At 41.3% G+C, this 27,409-nt stretch overlaps 3 protein-coding genes across 5 annotated transcripts; 2 read left to right on the plus strand and 1 right to left on the minus strand.

The window, feature by feature from the left end:
* The first annotated feature begins 99 nt into the window (after window positions 1–99).
* Window positions 100–1,973, plus strand: nudt1 (nudix (nucleoside diphosphate linked moiety X)-type motif 1). Its single transcript, XM_058050204.2, has 4 exons — window positions 100–215; window positions 303–456; window positions 793–938; window positions 1,006–1,973. Exons 1-4 carry the CDS (start codon window positions 146–148, stop codon window positions 1,176–1,178), a joined length of 543 nt encoding a protein of 180 aa, XP_057906187.2. The 5' UTR covers window positions 100–145; the 3' UTR covers window positions 1,179–1,973.
* Window positions 1,577–10,137, minus strand: snx8a (sorting nexin 8a). 2 transcript variants are annotated; one of them, XM_058050202.2, is made up of 13 exons: window positions 10,000–10,137; window positions 9,666–9,793; window positions 8,017–8,146; window positions 7,334–7,524; window positions 5,593–5,713; window positions 5,361–5,497; window positions 5,136–5,216; window positions 4,909–5,069; window positions 4,638–4,767; window positions 4,483–4,551; window positions 4,292–4,411; window positions 2,578–2,727; window positions 1,577–2,316 (listed from the first exon to the last, which is right to left on the minus strand). In XM_058050202.2, the coding sequence occupies exons 1-13, from the start codon at window positions 10,034–10,036 to the stop codon at window positions 2,233–2,235; spliced, it is 1,539 nt and encodes a 512-aa protein (XP_057906185.2). In that variant the 5' UTR covers window positions 10,037–10,137; the 3' UTR covers window positions 1,577–2,232. The 2 variants fall into 2 exon arrangements, with proteins under 2 accessions (XP_057906185.2, XP_057906184.2); XM_058050201.2 differs by having other exon boundaries at window positions 4,262–4,411.
* A 378-nt stretch (window positions 10,138–10,515) lies between these two features.
* On the plus strand, window positions 10,516–26,314 carry ttyh3a (tweety family member 3a). Of its 2 annotated transcripts, XM_058049867.2 has the most exons (16): window positions 10,516–10,867; window positions 11,270–11,451; window positions 12,790–12,959; window positions 14,841–14,952; window positions 15,045–15,265; window positions 15,651–15,746; window positions 16,948–17,020; window positions 17,108–17,183; window positions 19,133–19,188; window positions 19,676–19,768; window positions 21,805–21,897; window positions 22,347–22,483; window positions 23,141–23,314; window positions 23,727–23,802; window positions 24,226–24,330; window positions 25,167–26,314. In XM_058049867.2, exons 2-15 carry the CDS (start codon window positions 11,326–11,328, stop codon window positions 24,304–24,306), a joined length of 1,584 nt encoding a protein of 527 aa, XP_057905850.2. In that variant the 5' UTR covers window positions 10,516–10,867; window positions 11,270–11,325; the 3' UTR covers window positions 24,307–24,330; window positions 25,167–26,314. The 2 variants fall into 2 exon arrangements, with proteins under 2 accessions (XP_057905850.2, XP_057905851.2); XM_058049868.2 differs by lacking the exon at window positions 24,226–24,330.
* Window positions 26,315–27,409: the final 1,095 nt, after the last annotated feature.

Genomic DNA, 27,409 nt, shown 5'->3' on the forward strand with positions numbered 1-27,409 from the left:
TATTCTACAATCACATGTTAATCAACTGTCTGTTCTGTGTATATGTAGGAACCTTCTTTTAAACATCGTTTCTAGTGGCTCATATTTTCTAGTGACACATTACGAGCCTGAATGGTTAAAAATTTGATATTTTCTGCGAACTGTAATGTCCATTAGTCACATTAAATTACTTAAATATTCGTTTTTCGTGAGTTTGATAGACAGTTACACAACAGGTAATGATTCCAGAGTTGGCTAAAGTATCCAATATATTTGTAACTGCAGTTCCAATGCAGTCATGTGTTGTATATTTGTTGACACAGGTAGGATGAGTTCCAAGCTGTTGACTCTGGTGATAGTGGTCCAGCCTGGCAAGGTCCTGCTGGGGATGAAGAAGCGAGGATTCGGGGCTGGGTGGTGGAATGGTTTCGGGGGCAAAGTGGAAGCTGGAGAAACTATTGAGGAAGCAGCAAGGAGGTATGATTTTTAATTTGTTATTGTTTTATTGTATTGTTTACGTTTTTTGTTTCTTTCCGGAAATGTATGTAACGTTGATGCCATATTTGTGTGTATGTTTTCTGTCCAATACAAACCTTCAAAGGTTACTTTAAGACATAACATTGTTGCATTACCAGTTATACAATTTTGTTTTTACTCCATGCAAGCAAGACAACAGCGGTTTGGACACACAGCACACATTGTGTTTTTTTGCAAATTCTACTGTGAAACCTGCAGTGTTCCTTCATGCAAATTACAAATGTGGCTGATGATTTAAAAAAAAAAAAAAAGCTTTTTTTGCATTTTTATTTTCAGAGAACTCCTTGAAGAAAGTGGCCTCACCGCGGATGCTCTCGAAAAGGTCGGAAATATCAAGTTTGAATTTGTCGGCGACAAGAAGCTGCTGGACGTTCACATTTTCAGAGCCGACTCCTACACCGGGGAGCCAACTGAAACAGAAGGTGCGGTTTCATTTGGATTCCAAGACAATATACACTCAACCGACACACCATTTTTGTTGTGCTGTAGAAATGAGACCCCAGTGGTTCGACTTTGACAAAATCCCCTTCAACCAAATGTGGCCCGACGACTACATGTGGTACCCGCTGCTGTTGCAGAAGAAAAAGTTTATGGGCTACATGGTCTTCCAGGGCAACGATGTGATCCTGAGCCACAAGCTGGAGGAGGTGGACGAGCTGTGAGGCAGGTGTCACATTATGTGATTATGTACACTGTAAAATTAGCTGGATGATTCCTTGAAATATTACCAGCTGGAATTGAATTCTGAATCAGAATTTTTCGAAGTTGCACTTTGCTGAGAAAATGACTGTCATGCAATGCAGTTATTGAGCTAAAACACCAAGAAATAGAGCACTAAAATTAAAAAGGCACAGCATAATCAGGGATGTGCATTGTAAACATGATTATTAAGATCGTATCCACTGTTCATCAATAAAATAGTATTTGCCATTCCATAAATACCAGCAGCATATGATAACATCTGAGCACACCAAACATCCTCGTCGGAGGAGTAAAAATGACCTTTTTGGACACTGCTAGTCGTTTTGTATTCACACAAAAATTCACAAACTGAGGCATTTCAACTTTGTATTTATTTTTTCAGCAAAATATCACTCAAGCTTATTCATTTGCGATACAAACATATTTGTGCAATTGTGACCAAAGTGTTCCTTTGTCTTCTCTGCAAAGTGTACTTATGTTTGTCGATTAAGAAGAATAGTGTTTAGAACTTATTCCACATACAGTGACGGTATCAATGCTAGCGTTGTCATAGAAGTGCCGTGGCAACAGTGCCTTTTATTCAGTAACTCTGAGCTAAGGCACTTTAGCTTATGAAACAAACCTGGGAGTCATTTGAAACAATAGAACCTCAGTAGGATAGCATGATGCATATAGTCAAAGAAATAGTATATATAGAAACATGATACATTTTTTGTACTGTAATCTGTATCAAAAATCCTTCAACTCAAAACATCCTAATAAAGTCAACCATTTTGTCCGACTGTGTTAGATTTTTTTTTTACTACTTGTTACAGAATAACTTATGAACATGAACAAAAAAAAATTCAATTTCTACTGCGTTAACTGGTCCCTTGTAGAAAAATAATACAGTTTGGCTAATTTCCCTCTTGGCTGGTAATAAAGGTTGATTTCATTTAAGAGCCAAAATGTGATAAGGTTCCTTTTCCAGTTTCTTCATTAGCAGCTGTGTTTACTTTTTGTGTGTCTTCTTTACTAGAGGGCGGGTTTCAATCCGTTCTGGGGTTCCCCAAAGAGACAGCCAAGCTTGGGCTGGAGTTCGTTCCACACTGCGCCCATCTGAGAAGATATCTTTGTTACTAACAATGCAAAAAAAATAATGCCCACATATTAGCTAACTGAAAAATGTATGTAAACTGAGGCTACATTTTGGCATACATTTTCAACTTGGACTCTAACCAAGGTTCCACTGTATTATATGTATATATTTTGCTAGCACATGTTTGTGTCATTTTATCAACCAAGTGACTATGTCGCACCGTTCCAGGCTTACCAGGAGATGTAAAAAGTAATCCAGACAAGACAGAAAAAGCGTCTAACCTCTCTGTGTCCTTGCACCTGGGAGTTAACAAAAGCTCCCAGGATGTGGGAGGTGATTGGCAGGTAGGTGAAAATGAGCTGCGTTTCTTGGTGGAGGCAGAACAGTGCGAAGTAGTTACGCAACGTCATGGTCTGAATGGCGCTCTCTTGCTAGAAATAGAAGAGAAGGACACAGCAGAGTGGGACATGTTTCTTACCTAACACAATCGTAGGACCTTTCTGAGGCTGAAGTGCAGTTATTTCAACAACAGGTACTTAATATTGCAATTTGACAGCAATCCCTCGTTTATCACTTTTAATTGGAATCAAAACATGACTGTGATAAGTGAATTTCTTACTAGAAATTAAATATTTTGGAGCGCATCAAGCCATCCATTTTCTATACCGCTTATCCTCATTAGGATCGCGGGGGTATGCTGGAGCCTATCCCAGCTGTCTTTGAGCTGACTGGTCGGCAGCCAATCACAGGGCACATATAGACAAACACCCGTTCTCACTCACAAAAAACCTCTTTACGACATTCTAAAATTGTGTTTAAACATTATTAGAGACCTCTAGACATGACATAACACCCCTATAGTCATTATTCGCTGGAATTGTATTACGGTATTAGGGGAGCTGAATGTGGGGGCGGACAGGAAGTGATGTCATGGGTTCAGAGCTGGGTTAGGTTACGGCCGCAACAGTAGCTCCTGTTCAGATCGCCTTTTGATGTCACCGAATATTACAATAACATTACTGATACCTAGTGGCCAGTAAAAAATACTACATATACACAGCGTCTTCTCTTTTAGTTAATTAGTCATTTTCTTGCTTGAAAATGCTCAATTTATGCAAAAAGTACGCAACATTTACTTAAATATTAATATTTTTGTACTACAAATAGGCCATATTCATGATTTATTCATATATTTTTGAAAGAAACGTAACAGAGTCCAGCTATCCATGCATTTTCTATGCCGCTTATCATCGTTAGGGTCGCCAGATCATGACTGAGTCCAGTGAAAAATACTACATATAAATACTACATATACACAGCGTCTTCTATTTTAGTTCCATTTTTTTTGCTTGAAAATGCTCAATTTATGAAAAAAAAATAAGTTCAATTTATGCAAAAAGTAGGTAATATTTGCTTAAACATTCATATTTTTGTACTTGTAATAGGCCATATTCATGATTTATTCATATATTTTGGAAAAAAACATAACATAGTCCAGCTATCCATGCATTTTCTCTGCCGCTTATCCTCGTTAGGGTCGCCAGAAAAATACTACAGTGAAAAATACTACATATAAATATTACATATGCACTACATATACACAGCGCCTTCTATTTTTTTGCTTGAAAATGCTCAATTTATGCAAAAAGTAGGTAATATTTGTGGAACATTAATATTTTTGTACTAATAATAGGCCATATTCATGATTTATTCATATATTTTTGAAAAAAACGTAACAGAGTCCATCTATCCATGCATTTTCTATGCCGCTTATCCTCGTTAGGGTTGCCAGATCGTGACTGAGTCAAGCCGCAAAATTCCAAGTGCTAAGTGACGAGGGATTACTGTACATGTGTTCCAAGTAGTTTGTAGTGGATTCTCAATAATTACTCATAATCTCCATAATCTTAATAATTACTACAAAACTATAGTACATGTATGTACAATATAGTACATGTGCAGCACCTGAACAATCCCAGATTCGAGCTGGCTCACCAAGGCCTGTTCCCTTGGCTGCACAATGGTGTTCAACATCTGCTTCTTCATCATGCCGTACTTTTGCAGCGCTCGCTGATACTCGTGGGGCACGCCCTTCTCGTGGCGCTCGCACAGGTCCTGTAGAACGAATGACGGTTGACTTTTTTTTAACGAAGCCTCAAAAGCTAGGGACTTAAAAATGGACTCACTCTGTACGACTGGAGCAAATCCAGGAAAAGATTCAGTTTTTCCACAACATCGTCCTGCTCCCGTCTGGCCTGTGGATATTTGGCATAACAAGATGTTTACTTGTTATTCTGGCTCCGCCCCGTTTTTGACTAAAAGTAGACATAAGCGTTGTTACCTGCTGCCCGGCTTGATGTGAGAGCTTTGCGAACTCTGCTGACAGACTTTTTAGAGACTGACACATTGGACCCCAAGTACTCTGCGACGAGGCCAACGGTGGAAGAAACAACGTTTCGGAACCCAACATGCTATATGGAGAGATTTATGACGGAGGAGGGGGGGTTGTGTTTCATTCTTGGTACTACTACAGTGTCCACTGTGCTCAAACCTCTAAGCCCACTGGTGTGTTTTATATTGCCACCCCAGCAGACGCTTATAAAAACAAATACCTGAGCTCCCTGCCAAACAGTAGGAGGTCACTGGCGTTCCCCTTGGAGCGCTCGGCCATCTTCTCGGCTTGCTCCCGCAGCTTGTAGATGCTGTTGTAGATATTTTTGATCAGCTCTCTGCTCTGAGAGAACTGAGTCTGGATATCGGCGGGGAGGTAATCCTGGGAAAAGTTTGTTGTTTGTTGTTTGCTGATGAGTTTATTTACATCTTATTATGTGTGGCAGACCTTTGCTTCGGTCGCAATTCTGTTGGTCATGAACTCATCACCCGTTTTCTTGTAAATGTCCCGCAGCCTCGTCTGGACATCCTGTTTGGGAAGTGGGTGGAAGAGCAGTGGTGGGAAAGGGTGTGTGTATGAAAAGGGACAATAAGTAACTGGAAGTTGTCATGGTGACCAACACTCATTGGGCTGCTGAGGCAGCAGATTTTTAGAGAAAAGAAAAACACATACAGAGCCGCCAAAGGTGAGGAAGGTCTTAACCAGCTCATCCGCCGATAAGAAGGGGTGCTTCGCCACCAGGTTGGCGAATCTACGCAGACCACGTCGTCTCCCCTCGATGAACTCACGCTCAGAAACGGAGGTCAGGACTGTGAATCACAGCAAAAGACAAAAAGCTTGACAATGCACCGTATCAGGATGTAGACACGACCCTAATTTGGACATTAATGAATATTTATTGTACCTCCTTTTAACATTCTTTTCGGAGGAAGCGCTGGCACCACTCTGTAGGGGAACCGCTGCATCAAAACCTCATGGAAGACATCAAAATCGCTGTAGCGTCGATAAACCGATGTTTTGTGACGCTGAATGGGAGGCAAAAGAAATACTGTAGTACAGGGGTTCCAAAACTTTACCAACACAGGGCCCACTTGAATATCTAAAAAATGTCCACGGCCCACCTTTGTCCTATAAACAGCACGTAGACAAAATGCTGCGTTTTCGGAGCACTTAACTTATTATTATTATTATTCATTCATTTTCTACCGCTTATCCTCACAAGGGTCGCGGGGGTGCTGGAGCCTATCCCAGCTGTCTTCGGGCAAGAGGCGGGGTACACCCTGGACTGGCCGCCAGCCAATCACAGGGCACATATAGACAAACAACCATTCACATAATAATAATAATAATAATAACTATTGTTATTATTATTATTATGATTGTTATTATTATTATTATTATCATAAAGATTCAGGATTGAAATGAAAGTAGGGGGATAAAGGAAGCCCAAACTTTTAATCTAATTAATTCTCATACATTTCATAACTGCATTCAAGACTGGCATGACGACCAGAGAGCTACATTCCAATCATAAACTGTATAAGGTTCCTAAAATATTGTGACAGGTCAAACACTCAATAGGTTCTTACTTACTTACTATAAATATTTATTTAAATCATGCAATAAAAATTTTACAATACATTTTTTTAATAATATCTGCAAAAATGAATCATATTTTTTAATGACCACTCTTTGGGAATCACTGCTGTAGTACAATGTCTGACTAAATTCATGCATGGTTGTACTGCAGATGCCAACAATGTACACCTTCATGATTATACACTACCTCTCAAAAGTTTGGGATCACTTGCAAATGTCTTTGTTTTCCAAAAAAAAACAAATTTTCATGCATTTCACAAACAATTTTTTTCCATTTCACAAACAATTAAAATAAATCAGATGATCAGATCCTCACAGCTAGGAGACCAGGGTTCAATTCCACCCTCGGGCATCTCTGTGGGGAGTTTGCATGTTCTCCCCGTGCATGCGTGGGTTTTCTCCGGGTACTCCGGTTTCCTCCCACATTCCAAAAAACATGCTAGGTTAATTGGTGACTCCAAATTGTCCATAGGTATGAATGTGAGTGTGAATGGTTGTTTGTCTATATGTGCCCTGGGGTTGGCTGGCGACCAGTCCAGGGTGTACCCCGCCTCTCGCCCGAAGACAGCTGGGATAGGCTCCAGCACCCCCGTGACCCTCGTGAGGAAAAAGCGGTAGAAAATGAATGAATGATTTTCAAAGAACGATGGACATTTTTGCATAGAGGCCTACTATCAACAACTGTCAGTCTTCTGAGTCAATCTCCTGGTATGGCTGCTAATCCAAGTTCATCATTTTATAAGGCTAATAGATTATTAGAAAACCCATCTAAAAAGCTAAACTAAAACTAAAATCTCTTAACACTACTGCCTTCAGAGAGCAGCACAAACTTGGTCTAACAAGGACAGAAAAACGATGCACCATTGTGCAAGAAGACAAATATTTGACAGTGTGTAGTTTAAGACAAAGACACCTCACAGAAAAACACCAAAAAAATTCCAAGTGATCCCAAACTTTTGAGCGGTAGTGTATTACAAAAGGTCCAAAATCCAGTCCATACCAAAGCTATTTGGTGTTGGACGTCTTGGTACTATGGGCTTCCTTACCTGGCTGGTGACCTGGTACTCCACATGTTTGAGGAACAGGCCCTTCTTCTCCGGTATGATCTCCACCTGGATGCAATCCGTGTCCAGCAACTGGTCCAGCGTGCGTGTCAGTGTCAACACGTCCTCCTCGACGGGCTGCATCCTTAGAGCACACAACTCACTCAGCTCCCCCAGCTGAGGCTTCGGTAGCTCTGTAACACACACAGCCAACAACCCCCAACTTCTAATATTTACTCATGAGCACTACTACTACTACTACTCTTGATTGCAGTATTGCGGTCTTTGTCGGAATACGTGCTGTAGGCCGGGCTGGGAATCTTTCACATGCATTCCAAAAAAGGTCAAAGAATTTGTGAATGTAATCTCCTGCGACAAATGCACAAAAGTCATTCTAGCACACACAGGAAGTGGCATTCAGTTGACCACACCTGAAATAACACAGCGCCTTAAATAATCCGCCGTAAGGCAAAATTATGGCTACCTATTTCTGACATCTAGGTTTGTGACATAGGTGAAAAAGTCTATTATTATATACATACACAGATTATATTTTTAACTTAACTGCATAGGGTATAATGTATTCATACTTGACTGATATTGTTTGCCTTATTTTTTAATGATTTATCGTCTTATCAGAAAAGCATTTAAACATTTACTGGAATCACGTTCCCGTGGTTATCCACCTTGTATGTAGCTCTCCAGGACTTTGGGACTGAGTTTCTTCCCCTGCTGAGCGATGGCAATTAAAGCCAGCATTTTATAGAGCGACAGCTTACTCAGGAAACCATTGGCGGAGTCCACGTGCTCGACTATCTGCAGGAGGACACAAAGAGACAAGACGGCATGTCCCTTTTCAGTACAAACTCAAAATACAACTGTGGTTGACATTCCTGTGTCCTAGGAAGTCGACACTGGATAAAAAGCAGGAAATTCCTCTGAATTGTGACCTGCATATGTAATATACATACTAGATCCTACAACCTAAAGTATAAACATTGCTCGATTATTAAATAACAATGAGTATTTCCATCAATACCTTAGCAGTGGGGCGCATTTCGATTGACTCTTCCATTTTTCTACAAAATGTATGTTTTTGTTATGTCACATAGTTATTAAACATTGGCAAAAAAAATTTATAAAAGTTGTGTACAAACAACATCAGTGATGTCAGAATCATCATTATCTCTGATGACCATTAGTGCTGTCATGCGGTGTTTACATTTGACAGCTTTATTTTCAACACACTTTTATTTAAAGTGCTCACGACACCAAAAAAGCTCGAGAAAAAAACAAAAGCGTTTCTGTCATGCTGCTGTCACATGAATGTATTTAACTGCAGAAAGTGACAGACCAACTGCAAGCAATTCAGGTCTAGAACATCGGCAACCAAGTGCAAACAATCACAGCCATGAATGACATATTCACAATAATAACAACATTCATTAATATCGTGTTGTGAAGTGTATATGTCACTTAGGAATCCATACTGCATTAGCATTAGCCGCCATGAGCACTTGGCTGGCTACTACTACTTTTTTTTTATAAATGGTAAATATTTCAATATTTGAGTACACATCCAACACTGGAAATATGCCTTTTTTCACGGCGAAAATAAGGTTACTGTGTCTAGAGCACTATTTATTTTTTGTTAAAGTCGCCTATGTGTTGGTTTTGGTTTGATTTCCAACTCCAACAACTTCCGCTTTAGGTTCGTTAGCTGTCCTTCAAACCTGAACAAACATTAGCTGGAAGCCATTAGCGCTAGCTCTGTGCTAACACGGTGAAATCAGAGCAGTGAAACAGGGAGCTGGCAAGTATACAGTTTTTACATTGGCACGCCCATATAAGGAAATCCTCTTCACTGTGAGTCATACGGAGCTGATGTTAGAAAAAACTCTCTGAAACAGAGCGTTCTTATTATCATTATCTGAAACGTTGGCATCGTTTAACAGGATAATACAACATTTTAACAAGATTTGTAGGTCAGAAAAATGTAAAAAGCATAATAGGTCCCATTTAAATTTTATTTAATTTTTTTATTTCTTTATTTTTTTTATTTAAATTTTTAAAAAACATTTAAAAAAAATACAATTTTACATTTTTAATAGCTGTGATTTTATGTTCTCTATAAGCGGAATTCAAAGATTAAAACGTTATTGGATTATATGAATGTATTACTATGAATAATAAAATATTATTGTACTGGATATGCTTGTCTAATTGTAGCTTGAGTAGTTTTACTTTCTTTTTTAGCATTAATAAAGGCTCAGTTTTGAGGCTGGATGAAATTAATCCACTACTATGAAAAACAAGTTTTTGTGTAGCAATTCACCTGGGCTTGAACTGCCTTGGGGAGATTGGTCCTTTCTAGCAACCTGTAAAAAACATCAACCCGAACCTTTTCATCATTCCTGCAGCAGACGGCTTCGTAGACTTCTCTGTAATAGGCAGGAACTGAGCCTGGAAAGAAGAAGAAAACATAATTTAAATATTCTAACTACACAAGAAATGATCACCCGCTTCATGCAGGTGAAAACACGTCAACCAAAATTAGTTCCAGATGCATTTACGCTCCAACAACGCATGCAACAAGTCAACAAGGATGTATTATCTTTCAATGAAGTGCAGAAGATTAGGGCGTACAATCAGAAAAGGACGCTCTGTACCTTCATTGATCTCTGCTGCCATGGCTCGGACTGTCATGTGAGTACAAGAACAGCACCTCCATGTGATTTCCTGCAGGAAAGAAGAAAAAGCAAGTCATTTATTTCTTAAAGTTGTAGGCTGCTCTGGTTGAAGTCCAGATACCGGGAGCGGAGGACACTGGGTAATATAAAGGTACACAGTTGACATACCAAACTATTGTTTCGTTATTAATTTATGGTGCGTTTTAGCACAGTTGTGTAGTATTTGTATATTAATATCGCGCAAAGATGTAAAATGTTTGTGTACTTCCTGTTTTCACTTAAGTTAGCTTTTTGTGTTCCTTATTTGTTGTTTTTTAGCATACCTCCACATATTTATTGTGCCATACATGGTCAGTGAAACGTAGATATATCTAATATAGTTGTCTTGTGTATTTAAATCAAACTAGCGCGTTATAATTTATTGTAGTTGCCGTTTCTCCGACGCCGCTTGAATGTATCATGACCACATTGCGAGGATAGACTTCGCCTCTGGGTGGCGCTGATGTGTCATTTCGGCTCGCTCGAAAAAGTGGGGGCGGATACAGGGAGGGCGGATGTGGCTCACTCAAAGCGTTTTGTCAACTGAACCAGTGTCGTCAACAGTCGTTTGTTGAATCCATTGCGGATGTATGGAGGGTCCCAGTCGGAGGCTTGTATTTGACAAAGTCGCCGGAATGAAAACTACTACCAAGTGAAAAACCATTTGACGGATCGGCTCTGAACAGCAGGATGTAAACAAACCGTACGGCAGAATGACGAGAAGAACAAAAGAGACTTGTTATCATCTACTAACTAGCAGCTAAACCGGCTAACGTTAGCCGCCGACTTAACTTGGACTTCACCACGGGTATGAACGAATTAAACATCCTCAATTATCGAATATATCCTCAATTATCTAATATATGAATGAATGCTAATTGTTGACATTACAAGCTAAACGTTAACTGGTACTATTGGTGCTTTGATTGCTAGCTTTCTAAATGAAGCTAGCAATACTGTTACAATATACAGTAATACAGTATAGCAATACTGCTATACTGTAATTGTGACCATTAAAAATGCTAAATTGGAGAAACAGGAGCAAAAGACAAAGAATTGATAGTCTTTTATTGAAAATTGCATTTTTGGTTGAGCTTTTCTTCCTGTCACTTCCACACAATGACCTCCAAAGTACTATATCCCACATTAGGACTGTGTGGAAGATTAGAGTGTTACTATTCAGTGTTGAACACACTTGTTTCCTGAACAGACTTAGCAGACATCCCCGTCTACTAATTGACTGACCGATTGGACTTTTCGGCGGCCATGGCGGCGGTGGTTAGCTACTCTCCACCCTGGTGGGTCAACCTACTGCACCGGCTTCCTCATTTCAACTTCAGGTTCGAGCAAACCAGCAGCGATTTCCAGCCGGAGGACTGGACATATCAACAGGTAAATCAACAAAATATAATCTATAAAATCAACCTTTTCTGCATCTTTACAGGTGTCATATTTTGCAAAACCCCAGGATCAAAGAGTCTTTTATCATCTTGGTCCAAATGGTCGATTCCCCCACACTTATTGTTTGAAGTTCTGTGAAGATTAAAGCTTTTTTTTTCATTAGCACCTGTTCTTCCTCCACCTCACTTTTGGATCTATGTCACCATCTGTTTAGCTTCTATATATGTGCCTGCCTTGGCCCATTCCAGGCTCTACACCAGCTGGTATTGTCCTAATCCAGGCCGAGACACCTTAGTGGGGGGGCTACTTACCATTTGCTTATATGCAATAAGTATTTAGACAGAATTTTTTTTGTTTTCCCTGTGGTGTCCAAAATTTTTTTTTCTTTGTTTCGCATAAGTTTTTTTGTTTTTTGACACCCCGATCTAGCACTTCCACATATGTGGTATGCAAAAGCCTGCCTGACTGTCAGTTGTAGTCAGTGTGAAACAGGAAGACACGGCCCAGATATGCGTCATCAGCGCATTGTCTCTTTACCAAATGTTGCACTGACACAAACACAGTATGTGCAGCAAATAATATCACAGACACCGCAAGCCTTGTTTGGCATCACATATCTCTTTTATTCAGATAGAACTAGCGTTTGAAGTAAGATATCCACTGTGAGTTGGCACTGTGGATGTCACTTTATTAAGACTTACCTAGAAACGACATGTCGTCTCACCGGTAATCTGTAGAGATGTGACCGTGACAAAGAAGTGGCGATAAGGTTGCTAGCAAGTTAGCAAGCGAGGAGAATCATTTTTAAGACGATGTTGATCAGACAGCCTGGTCTTGGAATAGAGGGGTTGTCTTATTCATTCATTAGTATATCTATATACATAAGTATATCTATGTACTTATATATGTATACTTATATATGTATATATACATATATGTACTTATATATATATACATATATAAGTACTTATATGTGTACTTATATATACTTATATATATGTGTGTATATATAAGTATAAATATACTTATATATGTATATATACTTATATATATACACTTATATATGGATATATATGTACATATATACTTATATATTTACATATATAAGTATATATATATAAGTATATATATAGTATATAAGATGACCAACAACATATGATGACACAAATAACTTTAAATCCACTAAATAAGTTTTAATCCACTTTAATAGGAACACAACATACTGAGTGGTGTTCCTCTCCAGGGCACTTCCAAACTAGGGCGTCCATTATCCTGACATTGTCGATAATGATATATCCATTATGTCTCCATCGCCCTCTTCTTATGCAGTCCATCCTGCTACTGGGAAGTGTGGCGCTGGCCTGTCTGGCCCTGGACCTCCTCTTCTTGCTCTTCTACTCCATTTGGCTGTGCTGCCGACGCACCAAAAACGAGGAGCAGCCGTCGGCCGACTGCTGCTGCACCGCCTGGTGTGTCATCATCGCCACGCTGGTGTGCAGGTGAGCGGCCGGGACGCAGGTAGCTGTGATGGTCGAACAGTGTGAAGCACAAGACTAATTCCACGCCATGCATGTTGTAGTGACAACAAATGTGTAGTGTGACAAATGTACCATCTGGATTTGTTTCCTGTTTTCTTTCCATATGTTTATGAGCCACTAGAGAGCCATCACAGTTGACTCAGAGCCTGACAAAACAGCGCTTTGGGGATCTGATGAGGACACCAAGTGCATCACAATGACTCTGGTTGTCACTAATAGGAATAAAGACGTCATGCTTAGCATCGCTTGTCAAAACAGACTAATTAGAAGATACTGTCTACAGTTTCCATACTGTTTTCCCCCTGTCATGTTTTGCTGCGACACGGCTCTTGTCCCCCTCCCTTGTCACACTGTGGAACGTGAGAGGAAGAGATTAGCGGTCCAGGAAGAGGGGAGAAATACAATGATGCACTGTTGGCTGAACACCACTAGACTGGTCTAACCCTGACTGGAAGTGGTGCTCATGTCATCACCCTCCTTGATAAAAGACAAACTCATCGGATGTCTTAAATGTCTCAAAGTTTTTGTCTGTCTTGGTTTTTTCAAAACTACGCCGTTTATGAACTGTACAGGGATTTTTTCAAAAGTAACATTTTTTATTGTCATACAAGTGTAAAAAGAAGTTAACCATAGTATTAATTCATTCATTTTCAACCGCTTATCCTCACAAGGGTCACAAAGGGGTGATGGAGCCTATAAGAAGCAGGGTACAACCTGGACTGGTGGCCAGCCAATCACAGGGCACATATAGACAAACAACCATTCACACTCACATTCATACCTATGGACAATTTGGAGTCGCTAATTAACCTAGCATGTTTTTGGAATGTGGGAGGAAACCGGAGTACCCGGAGATAGCCCACGCATGCACGGGGAGAACATGCAAACTCCACACAGACATGGCCGAAGGTGGAATCGAACTCAGGTCTCCTAGCTGCGCGCTAACCACTCGCCAACTGTGCAGCCGTCATTGAGGATAGTGAAACATAATTTGAATATTGGCCGCATGTTGGTTGCACAGTAAGGACATCGGAAAGATCTGGGTTCGAATCCCTGCTTGGGCATCTCTGTGTGGAGTTTGCATGTTCTCCTCGTGCATGCATGGGTTTTCTCCGGGTATTCCGAGGGAGGAAACCAGAGTACCCGGAGAAAACCCACGCATGCACGGGGGAGAACATGCAAACTCCACACAGAGATGGCCGAGGATGGGATTGAACTCAGGTCTCCTTGCTGTGAGGTCTGCGTGCTAACCACTCAACCACTGTGCAGCTTTTAACCACAGTGTTGTAATATAAAAATAATTAAAGTTGCACAACAGTAAGTCACACCCATTATTCCACAGTCTTACTTTGTCACACAAGTGGAAAAAGAAGTTAACCACTGTGAAATGTGAAAACAGCAAAACATACAGCTTTATTGATTCTTGCGGAACTGTAATATTCTCTATATTGACTTCATCTTTTTGTGTGACTTTTCCACCCTGAAATTGTATATCCACTCTTTATTTGCATGAATCACAAATTCGACACATCAAAATAGGGAAAATGATTTCAGTCCTGCTTTGCTGCAACATGAAGCCGTGCTTTTCACATAAGATCTGATAACGGTGGCCTTTGGGGAACATCGACTACGTAGGGTCCATTCCACCGTGTTCCCATGGTTCTGCTGCTGAAAAGGAGCCCAGTCAAGTGGCGTCTGAACTGACAGGGTTAATGTAGGGTTCACACGCCGCCCCCTCTCCCCTGGCTCGCCATCTCCCTCCCCCGTTTGTCTTTTTAAGCAAATCCCCCCCCCTCCCAGTCAGTCTCTCCTCCCTTTTCTTATTCCCTTTGTCGTCCTCAGCGCTGGCATTGCTGTCGGTTTCTATGGAAACGGTGAGACTTGTGATGGAGTGAACCGTCTGACGTATTCCCTGCGCCACGCAAACCGCACAATTACTGGTGTGCAGAACCTGGTGAGGGCACACTGCAACCAAGCATTGCGTAATTCAACCATCCCATGTTTCTCACTCCTTCTTCTCCATGATTGTCTCCTCACTGGGCCCAGGTTTCCAACGGCACGTCCTTGCTGAACCATACGGTGGATAACAAGCTGCAGCAGCTCGAGGGTCAGTACGCGCAGCATGCAGACTCCCTGTCCATCATCCAGAAGCTGCAGGGCCAGCTGGACGAGCTGGTCAGACAGATGGTGGAGATTCCCTTCTGGGACAACGCCGACATCTCCCTGGAGGAACTGGCTGTCAGGATTGAGCTGTATGACTGGTACAGGTGAGCCGTAACCGCACAGAAAAGCACCCTAATTCACTCATGTAGCTTTAATACAAGAGCTGCATTCTAAGAGTTGCTTCTTCCAATATAACAATGCTGATGCACTATTCTTTCTAGTATTTTGCCCCCTGCCATGCAGCGAGATAAGGTCCCGCCTCCGAGGATGGTGCAGTGTTCTTGTGCTATACTGGTCTCATTAGATCGAGTCTTGTGGCTATTTTGTTTTGCTCATAAAGGTTTCACTGCACTTAAGATAACTAGCACAGATGCTATCATTCACTTTTATTGGGGCTCCTTCCCAGCTCTCTGCCTTTTGTATGATTAATCGAACTTGTACACAACAGTGCAGTGCAAAAACTTTTTTCTTTTTTTTTTGCGCTCGCAGGTGGCTGGGCTACCTCGGTCTGCTGATGTTTGATGTCCTCATTTGTCTGCTGGTGCTGTTTGGCCTCATTCGCAACTCCAAGGGGACCCTAATTGGGTGAGTCACCGCCACGTCATGTGACGTGTAACTCGCCCATATACTCAGTGGCAGCGTTATCAAGTACTGAATTATTGTACTTCGCAAGCGCTAATGTGAATCAAAAAGGTTCAGCTGTCAATTGAAAGGTTCCCTATTATGCATATTATTCATGTTGTAACAGTAGAATGGGTCCATCAATCATGAGAAAAATGTCATCACGCTCACTTGTTTGCTTTACTTTTGAGAGAAGAGGTGCTCAAATGCAAAATCGCTTTTGAAGTTGCGGCTTTTCATGATTTCCTGAGCAAGATGACCCCACCCATTTATACAACCACCATTTTACAGAAGACATATTTAAAAAAAAAAAACAAACATCACATAAAGCCAAATGTGGAAGCTGTAATTTTCAGCATTTTTATTTTGGCTCAATATCACAGTAATGCAAAAGCATTTTCAAGCATAAAAAATGGCCGAATGAATTAAACTACAATGTATGGCATTCAGAAGACATGGGTATGCATATCTAACATAGCATCATCAAACAAGTATGTAGTATTTTCACAGATTAGAAGAACTTTCTGTGTGTGTTTGTTATTAAAATGTACAAGTACAAAAGTATTATCACGATATGAGCGTGCCGTAAGCGTATCAAAAAAGAGAAACAAGCCCGAACAGGAAACTCGATAATTTACAAGCAACTTTACAAAAAAGTTGCTCATAATAAGCAGATTGTGTCTCTATATTGTGTTTTATATGTCTTATTTTCACTTATTTTGTGTACTTATGAGTGTAAAGGTGACTATAGGGGTGTTATTTTAGGTCTAGGGGGCTCTAATAATGTTTAAATCCCTATTTAGAAGGTCATGAACAGGTTTTTTATGCAGTAACTATGAAAATATTTGATTTATGAATAAGGAATCCTACTTCCGCATTACCTTTCAGTATATGACAAAAAATATATATTAAAAACACCTTAAACCATATTAGGAAAGCAGGAAGTGTACAAATGCAACAGTTACTGATTGTAAAAGTACCAGATGGAGGGGTAGGATTTAATAAGCTTTGCTTCTTCCTACTCCCTTTTGGACATGTGGAACTGTGAACTGATTATGTGATGCATTCAATTGTAATCTGATGCATGTTCAAATGAAATATTACCATTACCATGTAACGCTGTATTAAATTAGCAGTTTCATATGTGTGGTTCTCCTCTCGACAGGGTGTGTTTGTTTGGTGTGGTGGCTCTGGTGATCAGTTGGGCCTCGCTGGGTCTGGAGTTGGCCGCCTCTGTGGTATGCGCTTCGAAGCATTTTAGTGTCAAACCGTGTTTTATGGTTTTGACAATCCCCCCCTTCTCCTCCACGAACGACTCTTTTCAGAGCTCCAGTGACTTCTGCGTGGCTCCCGACACATACGTCACCCAAGTGGCAGACCAATACGAAGTCATCAATCAAGGTACTCTTATTCAAATCACTCAACTAACACGTTGCGATGAGTTGTGTTCTCGCTGTGATCCCCTCTCCACGTGAGTGAGTAGCTGAATCTCCGCCCCCCTTTTTTGCTGCTCTCAATGCAGCGATTATTGTGCAGCAGTGAGAGGGCATTGTTCTCCAGAGTGGCCCTTGTACGCCGCTCATAAAAAGCCCCTAAAAGTGTCTGCCAGCAGTGTCACAGGGCAACAGGATGCCATTTTAGGCTGAACAGAAGCTTCTGTAGACTACAGCTCCTTTTAGTAATTGGTCAAATGATGAGGCATGGTTGTAAAAAGGCCACTTTAATAGAGAGGCCTGTGTAGAGACAAATAAGATGAATGGAAGGGAAGGAGGGAAGGAGTTAGATTATCAGGAGATACATTTCTATTTTTTCCCTCGGCTAAGAGGCTAAAAATGTTGAAATGTGGGGCAGGACAATCAGTAAAGAACCATACAAAGTTAGCCTTGTGTTTTTTTATTGTGTTTTGTTCAGCAGCATATAAACAAACAAAAGTTCCATTGGAGGAAATGTGCTGTTCTTGATATTCCCTTGTGGCTGTTTGGGTTAAGAGCTGGACTGACAGATGTGGTCGATATCCTCTTGAATTTCTCATGAGTCAGCCTGGTTGGGAAATCTCATCTCGCAACAGTGTGTGTGTGTGTGTGTGTGTGTGTGTGTGTGTGTCATTATTTGTTGGTCTTCTTGCAGCTCAGCTTCTGAACTCTGCTCTGTCTTTCTATTTGCACAATTATATGTCAATGCTTTTTTATGCTCTCATTTATAAAGTATTTCCCTTAGGTTCGGGGTGATCGCTCCTCGACAGTTACATCTGGGGTGTGCTCAAGGAAAAATTGCAAAAAAATTTTTATGACTTTATAAATACGATTTTTGCAATTATTAGAGCCCCACATACATGAAATAGCACCCCTATAGTCACATGTATTCTTTGTTTACACTCACAGGATCACTGCAAGGACACAAGAGACAGCTGCAGCTTTAAACATAGCAAGCTACCCAGCTACCTACCGTCTTTTCTGGACTATAAGTCACACTTTTTTTCATAGGTTGGCTGTTCCTGCGACTTATACTCCAGAGCGACTTAATAAATGAAAAAACAGTTTGTTACATAAATACTGGACACCTTTTCTGTTCATGTTTATTTTTTGTGTAGCCGAATAACCATTGTGTTAGCATATCTTACAACTATTCAGCCTGTTCTCTATTATTTTATTGTCAAAAAACTTGCCTTCCAAAAGGACGTAATGTCTGTTTTGGTCAAGTAGTTTGGAAAATAAATTACCCGCAAAAAATGCGACTTATACTCCAATGCGATTTATGTATGATTTTTTTCTACCTCATTATGCAATTTTGGCCAGAAAATATAGTATAATTATAAAAACATACAAAAACATATCACTTTAAATGTATACGACTGGGGCTTTATAGGATGATCACATCCGTCTCCCAAATGCTGCACCAATTGATGATTGGTGGAGGGGGTCGTCGTTACGAAACTAGAATAAGACGATATCGAGCGCATGCGTTTTCCACTGATATCCTCCGATAATCTCATCGGCTCATAAATCTTAATGAGCAACCTTTATTAGCATAAAAAGACATGCCTTACCGGACATGAACCTCTGCTCTAAAATTAAAGTCGACCATTTTGGTTTGTTACAATCCTGCTTCCACTTATTTTTATTATTCCTGATGGAAGCCCAGTCTTTCATCTCATTAATATTCAATCAAAGAACAAAGTGTGATGAATTACTTTTCTCGGTTCTAGCTCTCATCTTTTTCCATCCATTTGACTTTCTCTGCAGGATCGATGGAAGCATTATGGGCAGAAAAGCAATGATGTAATACAGACATATCCTGTATATGTATATCCTACATATTAATCTGTTCCCTCTTGTCTGTTTTATTCACAGACATCCTCAAGTACTACCTGAGTTGCAGTTTGGAGCAAACCAACCCCTTCCAGCAGGTCTGTGGCTTATAAAAACAGAATTACAATCACAAGCGTTTTGCCTTTTAAGCTTTACTTTTAGGCTTGTAGCTTACAAGCTCAACACGGTTTGCTGATCCATGTGGATACAGTACATTATATTGTGTGAAACTGCGGGCACAGTGAGAGTCACACCCACCGCCTCAGACAAGACGCTCGAGAACAACAATCACATCATGCAGCAGTTTCCTGTGTATTGCCTCGCTGCATGTTTTTCAAGCCAACGGCGTTACACAGAAATGGAACATTCTTTTTTTGCACAGAATCTATAGTTTGACTGCATGAATAAGTCAAAGGTTCTGAGTGCTTGCGGGAATCTATCATTAGCAACACCGCCGTAAAGAGATTCTATAGTGCCTACAGTGTCCATCATGCATCTACAAACTGTCAGAATGGTTTCACATGAGCGTAAAAAAACAAAATTGACGACAAGTGCCGGCTGCTAAGTACTCGCGCTCTCTTGCAGAAGCTTTCCGGGAGCCACAAAGCACTCGTTGAGATGCAGGACGACGTCCTGGAGCTGCTGCGATCGGCCACTGGGGAATACAAACAAGCTCAGGTACGTCTCAGCGTACCGAGACTAACAGACTCATTGTCCTCATTTCTGATGACACGCAGTGAAGCACGGCACACCTGGGGCCTTGCATTATGTCCATTTAGCTGCATTAGCCTTTCGCTCAATGCGCCGCTCCATTATTGTCTTCCCTGTGTGTTGACGGGCACAAACTGGAGCTGATTTCACAGAGAAATGTGCCGAGTCGGTGGAATCATTTGTGAGGGGGCAGACATTTTTTACACAGGCGCCAACGTAATATTGATAGCACAGTAATTCCTTGTTTATTATGGTTAATTGGTTCCAGACCTGACTGTGATAAGTGAATTTCCATGAAGTAGGATTCCTTACCTACTGTATAATTAGAATATTGCATTTGGAACATAGAAAATTTGTTTACAACCTTTATAAATACAGGTTTAACATTATTAGAGGCCTCTCGATGTGAAATAACAACCCTACAGCCACCTTTACTCTCACTTTACCCAATATAGTAGACATAGTAAGAGAAAATAAGGCATTTAAGACACAGTAATTCCTTATTTATCATGGTTCATTGGTTCCAGACCCGACTGTGATAATGAATTTCCATGAAGTAGGATTCCTTACTTACTGTATAATTTGAATATTGTATTTGCAACATAGAAAATGTGTTTACAACCTTTATAAATACAGGTTTAACATTTATTAGTGGCCTCTCGATGTAAAATAACAACCCTACAGTCACCTTTACTCTCAGTTTACCCAATATAGTAGACATAGTAAGAGAAAATAAGGCATTTAAGACACAATAATTCCTTGTTTATTATAGTTAATTGGTTCCAGAACCGACTGTGATAAGTGAATTTCCATGAAGTAGGATTCCTTACTTACTGTATAATTTGAATATTGCAGTTGGAACATAGAAAATGTGTTTACAACCTTATAAATTACAGGTTTAACATTATTAGAGGCCTCTCGATGCGAAATAACAACCCTACAGTCACCTTTACTCTCACTTTACCCAATATAGGAGACATAGTAAGAGAAAATAAGGCATTTAAGACATAAATTTGTCTTTGTAATTGTTGCTGGAAATATGTTCTGGCGCTATAGGGAGCTGAGTGAGGGGCGGATAGGAAGTGATGTATTGAGAAATAGATGAAACCTGCAATAAAAGCCTGTTGTTCCGGCGTTCAACTCTGGAGCTTGTGTGCCTCAACGGACATTATAGTAACTGACACCGAGTGACCCCAGTGTTTTATAATAATAATAAGGGCGGCACAGTGGTCGAGTGGTTAGCGCGCAGCTAGGAGACCAGGGTTCAATTCCGCCCTCGGCCATCTCTGTGTGTTTGCATGTTCTCCCCGTGCATGCGTGGGTTTTCTCCGGGTACTCCGGTTTCCTCCCACATTCCAAAATGTGACCCCAAATTGTCCATAGGTATGAATGTGAGTGTGAATGGTTGTTTGTCTATATGTGCCCTGTGATTGGCTGGCCACCAGTCCAGGGTGTACCCCTGCCTCTCGCCCGAAGACAGCTGGGATAGGCTCCAGCACCCACCGCAACCCTTGTGAGGAAAAAGCGGTAGAAAATGAATGAATGAATAATAATAATAACAATACATTTTATTTGTATAGCGCTTTTCAAAATACTCAGACGCTTTACAGAGAAATGGAGTTGAATAAAAGAAAGTAAACAGAGTAAAAGATACAAAAGCGTGGCACAGCAGTCAGGTATAAAAAGTTATTAATTAAAAACAGATTTAAAGAGGTGGGTTTTTAGTTGTTTTTTAGTTGTTTTCCATGTATATACAGTATACATGTCATCACAGCTTCTTTAAATGTGTCTTTATTTTAGTTCTTATATGCATATATGTGCTAAAATATGTAAACATTTGCTTAAATATGCAGTGATAATAGGTTGGGTTCAACAAAGAAACAAAAAGTACAAAGTGACTGTACTGCTGCAGCATTACCACTCATTTCTATTGTTTACTATGTACTTTGTTGTATGCATGGCATGCTACTCAGTTTTTTCCCCCCCGCCTCATTCATTTCCAGGCAAGTTTGGAGGAGATCCAGGCGATACTGAACACCACCGAAATCAGCCTTCATCAGCTTACAGCCCTGGTGGACTGCCGCAGTCTGCACATGGTGAGCGGTGGAGCCAGGCGGGTGCTGATGCGTTGTGACATCAGCGCAGTAGATTGCTAAAGTTACATAAAAGGCACCTTTCTTCCGCGCAGCTGATTCCACTTGTCTTTAACACTCAACATGCACGGGACTTCCTGTCCGCTGTGAGGACGTGCTTTAGTTGAATCCAAAAGTCCAAGTGCACATGTGCAGCCTTTCTTTCTTTCTGCCCTTACTTCTCCTTCAAGCATTTCCCCCATTACCAAGCCATGCATAGAGGATGGAGAAAAAGGGGGGGTGTTGTGGTGCTTTTTGGATGTTGGAGAAAATGTGCTGCTTCCTGTGTGTGTGTGTGGTGTGTGCGCCAACTGTGAGCTCAATGCTTTGACCTAGTTTGAATCTAATGCTTAACTAGAAACTAGTGTTTTATCGTTATTAGTCTGTTCTTCATGCGTGGATCCGTTTTGCAGGACTACGTCCAAGCCGTGACGGGGCTGTGCTACGACGGGCTGGAGGGCCTCATCTACCTGGTGCTCTTCTCCTTTGTCACCGCCCTCATGTTCACCTCCATTGTCTGCAGCGTGCCTCACACCTGGCACAGCAAGCGGTAAATAAGCCCTTAAACTGGTCGTCAAAAGGCTTTTTAAAGGTTTTACTGGCACATTTGTGTGTGTGTGTGTGTGTGTGTACAGCTAGGAATGATTTATGAGGACAAGCCTATTAATTAATCATGGCTTCACAACATTTATTCCAACGGCTTGTTTGGACATAGAAACTATTTTTTTTTTTTTTACATTCACTTCCGTCATACACCAGCTGTGTCCTCAAGTAGTTTTCGTTTCCTCCTCCCCCCCATGCTAAATTGTAAAACGTCGGCCTAAATCTGTCACAGCTACTGCCAGAGTTGATGTCATCTTCTCCCACCGTGGGAAGGTGAATTTAGTCTAGCAGCTCGTTGAATACTTTTCACAGGAAAGTCTGTCACGTAATTAAGGGATCCTCCAAACCCGTGAAGGAGGGGAGGGAAGGTCATCTGTTTCATCACAGCTGGAGCTCCCTTGCTCAGTGGTCCCTACAAAGCAGTTTTAATGACGCAATGGATGTCCAGTGTTGTGTTGTATCTGCTCACCCTGCGCTTTAACTTGAAACTTCTCTCCCCTGCAAGCCAATGATGCCAGCAAACGTGATCACATGGCTCCATGTTCTCCAAAAGAGAGCTGGGGCTCCCTCTGGTGGCTGACGGTGTCTGCGCTGTGTTTTGCAGGGCAGACGAGGACAGCGACGACGGCTCGCTGGGTCGTGGCGGGAGGCATAACCACGACAACTTGTACCGCGTGCACATGCCCAGCCTGTACAGCTGTGGCAGCAGCTACGGCAGCGAGGCGTCCATCCCGGCCGCCGCGCACACCGTCAGCAACGCCCCTGTCACGGAGTACATGTAAGACGGCAACCGAGCCATCCATGTTACTTTTAAATACTTTTAATCAGTAATCAGAGTACTTTCTCAATGTAACACTGTTCATATCTATCTATGCCATGTTTATCTATATCATACTTTATCACATACTACAGTATTAATTGGCCCTGTACCCTAGAAACCGCCCATGAATGATACGGGAAAAGGCCGAAATGATACTGTGTCAAAGCCCAGGGCAGTGATACTGATAAAATATAGAGTTTAACCAATTTTCTGGAAACAAAATGGTCTTTTGATTAAGTAGTACGTGATAATAAGCTCATGATTAAATAGTATGTGATAATAAGATCATCACATGGTTTGTCTGGTATCAGGCCATGTGATAACCTATAAATCTATACTGATGCTTGTGTGCGTTTTTTTTTTTCTGCAGGGCCCAGAATGCCAACTTCCCCAACTCGCGCTGTGAGAACACACCTCTGATTGGACGAGAGTCTCCTCCCCCATCGGTGAGTTCAAACCGACAAACCGCCTCCTGGCACCTTCAGCCACGTTTCCACCGAGCCGTTCTGTTGAGTGCGGACCCCCTAAAATGAGTTTGGTGCCTTTTCGGCTTTGTGTAAACGTGGCTGGAGATCCCTCATTCGGAAAAATCTTCCAAGCGGATTTTTAAGCGGGTATTTTTTATATAACCCTACATCGTTTGGAGAAGCTGGCAGTTTTTAGCTGGTGTTATTAGCGCCAGCCATCCCACATCCAACACTACAACACCCCCATCTCTCCGGTCCAAACTCCTGCCGCCCCACTCTCCTATCTCTCCCCCTCGTTGCCTCTTGTGTCTGACCTGGACACTGCAGCTTCACATTTCTTCTCTATACTCTACTTGTCGTCTTTTTTTCTCTCCCCTTCGACCCCTCGGCCAATCCATCCAGTTGTATTTGACTCCCGCCCACACTAACAGCGGCCACAGCTGGCAGTTAAAGCCTTCGGAGAGCTCGAGGTCGTTTTGGTAACCTTCTGGTCTGCTATGCTAACAGGTACACAACAACACTAACCACGCTCCCTCCCGTAACCCCCCACCTGTTGGCCTGTAAACCTCCCCTTAGACCCCCCCCCCTTTCAAGTGCAACCTCCCAAGATCCAGCTGTACGCACCCTCCTGATTTGTTTGTTGCCTGCGGCCCCCCCTTCCTCCGGGCTGCATGTTACCCTCCCGCAACCCCTCTCACATCCTGGGGAGGGAGGGGACATGTGAGACTACCCCCTTTTGTCATCTTTCTTTGGATTATTGTTCACTTTATTAATATTCATGGAAGAGCCACATTCAAAAATGGAGTCCTCGTCTAAACAAATGTCCACCTACTCATCAAAGAATATCAATGGCTGAAGTATTCGAGGAGAAGCACGCCTGGAGCTGTTTTAACATGCATGGCAGACCGCCGGTAGAGGGCGATGTTGCTTGCTCAAGATTCATTGTACTAAATGGATGCAGAGACAGCGTGTTTTTTAGCAACAACTGTTCTTATTATAAAATGCATTTTTCTCGTTCTTAAATGTTTGTGTTTCCGGGCCCTAAAAGGTTGTCTTCATGTCAAGAAAAGGCCAAAATTACACAGCTGAAAAAAGAATTATTACTGTATGCACTACCCTCTCCTTTGTGTTTGAATCAGTAGACTTTTGCACCCCCTAGTGTTCAGTTTGAAAAGTGACCCCATGCATGTGTGACTTCTGTGTGCCTGTGTCCCTTCCAAATCCACAAAGGCCTTCTCTCTTCCTGTTGAAAGCTTTGTGAACACCCCGCACAGAGAGTAACCTGTTTGTTGACTTCAATTGTGTCCATGATTTCATGATTGTCCTCTGATTCTCACACACAGTACACCTCCAGCATGCGGGCAAAGTACCTCGCTAACAGCCGACCGGAGCCCCAGAACACCCCCCCATCCTCAAACTAGCCGGAAATTGGGACCTCCAATGGCTGCCACACTTTTTAAAAAGGTCACTTTGCCTTCTTCTCTCTGTCGTTGTTACTCTCCCAACGTCTTTGGATGACTCTTGCTTAACTGTTTTCCATCTTCCTTGCAACTTTACCCAGTCACTCCTCTTACTGGACTGTACATGATATCATATTCCTTTGATACTTTGTCTTATTCCTGGTGTTTGGGACCAGTTATCCTGCACAACTTGCATGTTTTACAAGTCTGAAATGGAGCGATTTTGCATCGGGAGGTTTTTTTCGGACATTTCCTGTGGCGCTGACCAGCCACAAAGCTGTGAATTTGGAGGATCTGGCAGGCTGCATTGCAAGGAAACCAAGCAGCACATGAGCGGAAGGAAGGATGGAATATGGGAATCAACCACGAAAACTTGAGACTTATCCAAACTACTGGACAGCGGAGCAGTATCACTCCAGACTTTTCATTTTATTATTATTATTTGCCTTGCTGTCTTTGAACCTGCTCACCATGATACACACAAATCTGCCCGGCAACAGCAAAGGCAGCTTTAACAACTCCGCAGTTTACAAGACGGTTATGTGAAATCCGAATTTATTTTATTTTCTTTTGTTGTTGTGGTAGAGTTTCAAAGCTTTTGCGTCGGTAATGCAGCGTCTCACAAATGTGTTTTAGCATTTCTAACAAATAGATGACTACGAGAAGTTTACGCAAGGTTGCAGACGGTGCCAATCAAACGTTTTAAAATGTCTTAAATGAGCCTGTTTTTTTTTTCCGGGTGTTTTATGCTTTTGTAAAAATTACACTGTTTTGTGTGTGTGTGGCCGTCTTTTCTTTGTGCATTATTGTTGAATTATTGAGTTAGGACAAACCTGAAAGTTGATTGATTATTGCTTTTTTTTATTATTTGATTTTAAGCAAGCACCAGTTGTTTCTTTATTAATGTGAATAATATTAGTTTTTATTTGTAATCGGGTTTTATACAGTTATATGATCTCAAAGTTGTATAAAAAACAGCGATTATGGGCTTGAATGGTGTGTTTTCAAAATTAAACCAACTTTTAACTGTTCTCGGAGTGTAATTACACTAGCAGGCACCAGGTGGCAGCAGAGCAGCACTGCATGACATCAGCAAGGGCACTATTTGTTGAATAGTCTGTAGTGATGTGCAAAGTTAATATTTATTTTGTTAAAACCCTGGATAATAGTGGGATGATTTTCCAGTATCGATCACTACTCGTCTCTTTGCAGCTTTGAATGTGTGCGTGAAGGACAAGGCAGGTGTTCCTTGTCTAACCTCTGGCTGGCGTCGAGGTCAAAGTCAGCGCCAGAACCGCCGCCTGGTTCTGTCAGCTTTCCTGCATGCTGCCAACCAGCTGCTGCTGCTGTTCCACTTCGTGTTGGGAGGGGGAGGGACTCTAGCTGGTTTCAAATAACATCCAACATAAAGCCTCAAAGTCAAATTAACTTGAAATTCCTCACATATACGCTACAAAACACCACGAAAATATGGTCAATATTGTCTAATTTTTATTTTTTATTGTCTAATTGATTAAAAACTATGCTCACGTAATAAGGTCCATATAATACACATCACAGAAAATGTCTTTGGCCTATAGAATTTCACCAAATATGAGTGTTGTTATTCACTGCAAAACGTCCAATGTTAAATCTGACTGACTTGAAACTTCTCACATTTGCAGCTTTCTCTTTAATTAAATGGCACCAAATTTGACTTCACGCTGCCTCTGGCAATGGATATTTGCATCTTGGCGAAAGTTGAGTGAAACTGGTCAAACGCTATTCCAAGAAGTCTACGCTAATAGGATGCTCCGACTGGTACGAGTACCACTGGTGTTTTTCATTAAACAGAGAAATATTTGGCACTTTAAATTTTTGGCAGTTTTTCAAAACTATTAAAAATCATGCTGTTTTGTGGTTGTATATGACCTATTAATCTAAAAATGTGAGCAATTTGTACATAGTTTTGCCTAAATTTAAGCATTTTCAAGCATACAATTGCCAAGGCATTCGGGAGGCCAATTGACGTTGCATGTAGTGTTGTAAACTGGTCACTAGGGGGCAGTAATGTTAGATTTATAAGACGATAGCCATTGCCGGAAGTTCTTCACAGAACAGGAAGTAAAAACAAGGCGGTCTCAAAA

This window comes from Doryrhamphus excisus, linkage group LG16, assembly GCF_037039965.1.
Source record: "Doryrhamphus excisus strain RoL-2023G ecotype Guam linkage group LG16, RoL_Dexc_Guam_v1.1, whole genome shotgun sequence".
Lineage (NCBI taxonomy): Eukaryota > Metazoa > Chordata > Actinopteri > Syngnathiformes > Syngnathidae > Doryrhamphus > Doryrhamphus excisus.